Consider the following 7,984-nt stretch of genomic DNA (forward strand, 5'->3'; position numbering starts at 1 on the left):
TTTGCTTTTTTTTTTTTTTTGGAAAAGAGCTTGAAAGAGAAATTGTTGTGCAAATAAATTTGATGTTTTGATTTCAATTAAGCGAGTTCTGATTACAAACACTAAAAATATCAAACAGAACTCACTCTTCCCGTTCGTTCATTATTTTCTGTGTGATTTATCATAATAAACGAAAGCGAATCATCAACAAAAGGAGTTCATTCAGCGTTCGATGTTTACAATACAAATGAATGGCATACAGATTTCTGCTATTTAAGTGGCAAGCCATAAACATACACAGATCTATAACCTTCTCTATATATGAGTGATTGATATGCCATGACAATGTCCTGCCGCAGAATTCAGGGAATTCCGTTGACCATGAGGGCAGCAGTAGCAGTAGCAGCGTCAAAAAGCAAACACGGCCAGCAGCAATTTTTATATAGCCCAAAAATCCATTTTGACCCCTTTTGACACAGCCAGAAGTCCTGTTCGCAAATAAAAGCGTCCATTACTCAAACGCTAACACACAAGCAAGCAAACACACACACACACACACACCCACAAGAGAGAGACAAACAAAGCAGCAAGGACTACGTGCCGTTACCAGGATGAGTCCCAAAGTCCCGCTCTTCTATATCTGGATCTGTGTTGCTAACTTAAGATATTGGCTAGAAGCTAGAATGAGGTTTAAAATCAAATAGAAAAATATCCTATTTCTGGGGTATAACATTTGTATATCTTGGTCAGAAGAAATATTTAAATTATAAGTGAAAGTGCCTTTAATTTATTTCAAACTAATCTGAAGGATAAAAAGAATTATTAAAAATAATTATTTCTTTAAACACTGGGTAGCTACAAAATAATAAAATTGTCTTTTGCCTGGTAACGACAGAAAATGTCTATTGGTAACCCAAAAATAAAGCTAAAAGCACATCCCTGCTGATCCCATGCTGATATCCCCACAGCGTTTCTGGCGTTGTCAACTGTAAACATACTTGAGCTTCCTGTTTTGCTATTTGTGCCTCGCATCGCACACAGGACACTTAGCGCAGACAGGCGGACACAAGGACACAGGGACACCCGGACGCAGGGACAACCCACATGATGTTTGCTCTCCTGGTTGGTCAATCTGACCCCCCCACCTTCCCGCTTTCCTCTCGAGTTGCAGGGCAAAAAGTACTCGGCAAACTCATCAGCACCACAAAAATATCCTTAATAATTTTCTTAAACCAACAAGCACAAAGCTAGCACGGAGCATGAAGGATGCTTTTACCCCGAGTCTGTGGGTAACCTCCCCTTTTCCACTGAACTGTCATCGTTTGTCATGTGTCCTGGCCGGAGTTTCGCCAGAGGAAAGTATTTAGTTCGTTGGTCGCATCAATCCAAACACAAAATGGCCAACACCCGAGCCAGAGACGTATCGGATGTGGCCGAGGTTTCCTTTCCCAAGGACCAAGGACCCCGGACAGGACATAATCGTCAGCGCCGTAAAATAAACAGCAGCCAAAAGCAGCAGCCAACGATGGCGACAAAATAAAAATAAAATGCGACAACACAGGGCGAAAATGGATGTCGAGGGGGTAAACCACTGGCAGGACACCCAGACAGGACTTTTTCGGGTGTGAAAAGGCATTTGGTGAAAAGCTCGAAATAAAAATAAGAATCCCCAGCTGGAAAAAAAAATTAACATCCTTGTTAGTTGTGAAAACACGTTCGCTAAATACGCGCGACAGTTGCAGGCATCACCACCCTCTCATCTCCTCCCCCTTTTAATCATCGTGGACCTCCCTTAAGTGTGTGAGTGTGTATGTGTGTGGGACAGGCGCAAATATTTTAACAAGTGTCAAATGCACACGCTACTTAACTCAAGCTCTGTCTCTCTTGTTTAATAAACAAAATAGTTGCAATTGCCAAGAAAAAATTCCAACCCCTTGACAGGGAATAAAGTGTCCCTGTTTTTTTATTTTTTAGAAGAAACAGAAATTGGTCCCCTACCCCCTCTAGTGGAAAATGTCCTTTTCACGGCGCTTGTAATTTGGGCATTTGTGTGCATTGATTTCGGCACTTAAGGCGCATAATCGGCAGCATAAAACAGTAGCAGCAGCGGATCTGGGTACACTTTAAATAATTTCCGGCCTTAAAGTACTGTTTTTAAATTTAAATTAAGAAACTTTATTATTTAAAGATTTGTCATGGATTTCAATAACATTAAAATACAAAGATTAGATAACGATTTTAAATTTTTTAAATTTTAGTTCTTTGTAAGGGGTTATATTGCACCAATTTTACTATCGTTTCATCAAACATAAACGAAAGAATTAATTTGTATCTTTGGTTTCCAAAAAAAAAAAATGAAGTAAAGAATTTTCGAAATGAAAAAAAGGTTTAAAAGGTTTAAACTTATGATATTGAAGTCGATTTGAAATTAAAATGTAATTGCTATTTATGGGAATTTCCAGACTGGCATTTTATAGTCATATTTCTTTAAGTGTAGCATCAATGAGCAGCACAGCTCGCTGAACAACAATACAGGAATAAGGGACAAGAGGGAAGCTCACGGAAGCAGAAGGCAACAGAGGTCCTGCAGGACCATGGGCATGCATTTCGGCATTTCGGGCTCGCATAAGCTGGATTAAAATCAAAACAGATTTGCGCTGACAATGACAACAGGCAACAGCATCAGCCGCCAGAGCAAGGACATGTTAATGTTCACTCGGAGGTTAAACAGGACACTAGTCTGCTTTCCTGCCTTGTCCCCTCAATATGTGAAAGGAAACACCTTGCCACGAGAGCAAATGGAATGTCATTTGCTCGCTGATTACTCGGGATGAAGGGCCGATTCTGCGGAGGAGGCGGGGATAACTTGTTGTTGGGCGAATGGGGAGTATGAATTTAAATCGCTTTCAAATGATATGACACATGGTCGGGTTCCATTGTCGGACAACCGTGATTTTATCCCGTGCCTTTGAACGCTCCGGGCGATTAACAAGTGTAGAATGTCCTGGACCAAAGGTAGTAGCTAGTTGAGAGGGTAGAAAGTGCCGAGGGGATAGACCAACAGAACCAGCAACATATGGACATGGGAAACCACGGGGCAAACAACAAGAGAATGGCTGAATGATATACGTTGAATAGGAAGGAATCGCTCGGAGGCATTTCCATTGTTTGGGAGCCCAGGGCTCATTCTGTTAAATCACTTTTTGGAAGGAGATTAATTCAATGGAATATTATTAATCAAAGCATTAACTGAATTAATGGTAATTGAAAAAGAAAATAATGGTTAATTTTGTTGTTTCATTTTCCTCTTTCAGCTTTGCTGTGATCACTGGTCTGATCGAGATCCTTTCCCGTCGCAATCAGAAGGTGCGCGAGTCCATCGAGGACAACCAGAGTGTGATGCTGAGCCTACTGACCACCTTGGGTTTCCTGTCCCGATTCCTTGATGTTTGCCAGCCAGGTGAGTCATGTTATTCAGGCTCTGTTTTTCGCAGCAGAAGTCACACCTGGTTGAGGGTAAATAAACCAGGGGATCGTTGTTTATTTGTTTCTTTATCCTCTATCCACAGGTCCTGCCGATCCGACACGTCTGCTGAGCGCTGCAAAGTCCACGGAGCTCTTTGGAACCGTATCTATGCTCTATGGCAGCGTTATGCCAATGGGTGAGTTGAAACTGATCCAAAACAGTAGCTGCAAATTGCTGAGGAGGCGGTGCGGTGCGGAGGTGCTAATTAGATTTCAATGCACTTTACAAACAACCCACGCAACGTGATCTCCTCGCAAAGGCGGAAATTAGTTTTGATTTTTCCGTAAACCTCTAATGTTTTATGAGGGAATATCCGCTATCGCTGTTCATCCGCTCTTCTAACTTATTTTCTGACTCTTTTTTTCTGGGTTTTTATGTTCTGTTTTTGCAGGTGAATGCATTCCACCGCGCACGACCGCCTTGGCGGCATCGACTTTTCATCTTTACGTGTCCCTGGCCTCACTGGATGTGAACACTTTCCAGGTGAGTTTGCCCTTCTAAGGGAGACGGTTTCTGAGGAGTTTCCGAACGTCGTGCGTCGCCGTTTAAACAAATCAAAAAGTCAGTCAGCCCTTAACCCAATGCGAAGGGCACAGTGGTTCGAGTTTTTTTTTGAAAAACTAGGAGGATAAAGTCGCAAGACAAATATGTATTTTAGAAGAAGTTTCCTAAGTTATTGAATTTTTGTAATGCAATTTATCTGCTTAAAATACTTTGGTATCACCTGGGTCATGTTTAAATTGTCCATAATTTTTTTAAATACCAATTCAGGATTAGAGCAGAATAATTTTCAATACTGATAAATAACTAAAAAAAGTTTCTTTTGATATTTAATTTTTTTAATGCAAGATGAAGTATCTATTAATACTTTGGTATCAGCTGGGTATATATTTCTTTCTAATGTTTTTAAATACAAATTCAAGAGCAGAGCAGAATAATTATTAATGCAGAACGATAGATAAGTAATTAAAAGTTTGTAGATTTTTTAAGCAAACGATTTGCACACATTTTGTGTCCAATGTTTCTTGGTTTTTCCTGCTTAAGCAGCGAAGCGTAGAGAAAATTTCATTAGAATTTTTCCACTTCTGTTTTATTTTTTCCTGTTGATGCCACTCTTGTTTTTGCTGTTGGTGTATGTATGCGTTTGGCTTTTCTTTGCTTTGCTCTTCTAAACTTTGTCGAACGTGAAATCGCCTGGCGAAAATTGAGAAAATCGGCGACAACATCAACAACAGCGGGAGGAAAAACACGAGGAAAAGTTAGTGCAGACGTTTAAAACTTTGCAATTGCTGCGGCTTGCAATCTGCGAGTGAATTTCGCCAGAGTGATTTGCATATTGCCAAATGTCATGACAGCCACGAGAATTGTGTATTTTGTGGGGTGGGCTTTGGTTCGGCGAAAATGCATAGAGTCAGGGCAGAGTGACATTTGCTCAACAGACAACACAGCGCCAAATGACAAACACAACATGAGGCAAACGCCATTGAACCGCGATGACATTTTGCTCTGAACTCGTGTACCTGCGAAAATTCAGAGGAGAAAATCGGCAAAATGGCAGGTTGGGCGGGGGCTCGGAATAAAATAGAGGATGGGTGGCATTCGCAAATATTTTGACACTTTACTTGGGGCAAATGTCGGCAGTCGTCTTGGCGTGGCCTGAAATATTTATGCCAACCGTAACGAAACGAACCAAGTGGAGATGAGATGAGTTAAGTTTGGTTGGCAGCCAAAAACCGCGCCAATGAAACAGAATATCGAAGTGCTGCAATCGTGATTCTAACTGAAATTCAGCCTTGGAGTTAGCTCAAACCACCCTGGATCTCTTTTAATGCACTAGCAAATGTAAATATAATATTTCCAGTAAAATACACCCAATAAGCCAAATAATAAAACAATATATCGTTGGGATAAACTGAAGGGGACATCAAAATAAGTTTTAAATATCATTGTAGTTATTATCTCTTTTAATGCACTAGCAAATGTAAATATAATATTTCCAGTAAAATACACCCAATAAGCCAAATAATAAAACAATATATCGTTGGGATAAACTGAAGGGGACATCAAAATAAGTTTTAAATATCATTGTAGTTATTATCCATAAAGAAAATTATACAATTTCCACAATTAAGAAAGCTTTTTTACTTTTAGATACATTGATTAATGTAAATTAATATAATATTCAACTTTTTAACCAGTTACAAAAGTTATACAGCTAATCTCCGTTGCTTTTTTTGTAAAGTGTGGCAGCTAGATTTTAATTTCCTGTGTATCCCTATCCGGTATTCGAGTGTGCGTCTGTTGCACGTGTCAATATTTATCAGTTGCAGGCTGGCAGGCAAGTCTACGCACTTGACAAACTAATTTGCTAGACAAACTTTGCCGCTGCCGAAAGCTCCAACCCCGAATTGCACTGGGATTAGAGCTATTTGTTTTAAATTACCACAAAAATAGATAAGGGTTTTCGGTTGCTCATCATCTACTCGTGAGCGAGGGACGGTTGCTCCGTTTTTGGCAAATAATTTGATTTGGTTTTAATCAGCAAACTCAATTTTCGAGAGCCGCTCCAGCGGCAGTGCTTGTTTTTGCGTAAATATTGACTTTGTAAAATGAAATTTTCAAGTTTAACCCAAGCCAATCCGAGGCCCACGCAATTTCAATCGTTCTCGTTTTATTTTATTTTTTTTCGTTTTGTTTCCGGCTGGAAAGTCCTTGCCGCTCGCTCATATCCTGCCGGGGTCGGAAAAGTGAGGGGGCGTTGTTCTAGCCAGTCAGGCATGTCAATTGTTTGGCTAAATATTTGCTTAGTGCTCGTACTCTTACTCGCTATCCTCCTGGTCCTCGAACAAGTTGCCAGTTTCAGTTGTTGAATCGAGTTTCGGGTTTTGGCCTGCCAGGGCAAACAAATTAGAAGCGCTCTCTGCGAGTCCCTTATGCAAATAACACGCAAATATATAGGCATGAATATAAACAATCGGGCCGCAGGACGTGCCGGCCCTTCATTTCCTGCCCTAAACAAGTGCCACTCTTTGATATTTGCTTTGACTTAATTAAAACATTTGCTCAGTGATTTCGGTTTCGGTTATTTTTTTCCCCCTTTTGTTGTGTGTTGCCAATTAAATGTTGTTTTTGTATTTCAGGAGGCCCTGACTGTGGAGGGTCCATTGTCGCTGAAGCTGCTGGATGTGATGACCCTCATCCTGAACTTCAGTGTGTCCAATGCCCAGTGGGTGAAGAACAACGAGAGCACCACCATGCTGATTGACCTGATCGCCTCGCTGGCCTTTTTCTGTGTCAACAATCGAAGGCACCAGGACCTGCTGATATCGGAGCCGTTTGCCGTGATTTTCAAGAATCTGGCCAAGCTGTCGGCCCAGTTAAATCCAGTGATTTATCCGTTCCTTGTGACGGTTTCCTTTGGCAATCCGGCAGCTAGGGAGCTTCTCTGCAAGGATTTTGATTTGGCGGTAAGTAAAAGATAATAAAAAATGTTCAAATTTTATCATAACTATTTTAAGAATTCCTATTTGTACTTATTTAAATGTATACAATTAAATCTTTCTCCAGTTCGTAGACGAGTACAGCAAATCGGAGGTGGCCCAAAGAAATAGCGTCATTAAGCTGATAAATAGTCGCACCAAAGACAGAATCAGCTCTGGTAATAACAACAATCCACAGACACACAACAAAGGAGGTTAGGGCTGTAGCTTTGTCCTTTGGGCGAATCCCTGAACTCGAAGTCTCAACTCTCAAAGTGATATTATTTTCAAAGAAAATTAAAAAAAAACTAAGGCAAAGAGCAAAAATACAGAACTTGAAACATTCGCAAGGAGATGAACAACAAAACAATTGGAAATCGAAAGCAGAAGCAACACACAAAATATTTTTAATATTATTTATATAAACTTAAACGTTAACTTAAATTAGTTTACTAAACACTCACTTCATCTCACTCACTCACTCACACATTCGCTAAAATACATTCACAACAAGTCGAACTCGCATAGATTTTATATCCATATATATATTACATATATTCATTGTAGTTTATGTTTAATGCAAAGTATTAACATTAATTTAACGCTTGTATTAAACTCACCCACAAACACTGCAAATTCTCAGTTATCGAATTAATCAACGCTTTTGGAGCAGTTGCATCTATCACCAACACACTCACAAACAAAAATGGGAGTAAAGGCAAAAATAAAATGAGCTACCTAATGTATTTTTTATAGACATCAACGTTTTGTGCAAAAACATTATAATTAAATTAAAACAAATGAAATAAAGAATTGAACAATTAAAAATTGTTTTTCTGGCTGTTAAGAATGGGGTTAATATTTTGGACAAAAATGGGTATTTTTTAATAATTTATTTGAAAGGGTGGTTAAGTTGGAATGTGGCTTAATATTTAGTGGCGTCACAGGCTTAAACAACATTAGATTGATTGGCTGCATACAAATTGCAAGGGTTTTAACC

At 39.6% G+C, this 7,984-nt stretch overlaps 1 protein-coding gene across 1 annotated transcript in view; it reads left to right on the forward strand.

The window, feature by feature from the left end:
- Positions 1-7,752, forward strand: part of LOC108043571 (S phase cyclin A-associated protein in the endoplasmic reticulum) — a 30,235-nt gene extending 22,483 nt beyond the window's left edge. Inside the window, exons 7-11 of the mRNA XM_017122334.2 lie at positions 3,294-3,439; positions 3,549-3,641; positions 3,897-3,988; positions 6,646-6,972; positions 7,073-7,752. Coding sequence (XP_016977823.2) covers positions 3,294-3,439; positions 3,549-3,641; positions 3,897-3,988; positions 6,646-6,972; positions 7,073-7,204 — 790 coding nt within the window. The 3' untranslated portion in view covers positions 7,205-7,752. The remainder of the gene's footprint in view (positions 1-3,293; positions 3,440-3,548; positions 3,642-3,896; positions 3,989-6,645; positions 6,973-7,072) is intronic.
- Positions 7,753-7,984: the final 232 nt, after the last annotated feature.

The sequence above is a fragment of the Drosophila rhopaloa genome, unplaced genomic scaffold, assembly GCF_018152115.1.
Source record: "Drosophila rhopaloa isolate 14029-0021.01 unplaced genomic scaffold, ASM1815211v1 contig_2, whole genome shotgun sequence".
NCBI classification, from domain to species: domain Eukaryota; kingdom Metazoa; phylum Arthropoda; class Insecta; order Diptera; family Drosophilidae; genus Drosophila; species Drosophila rhopaloa.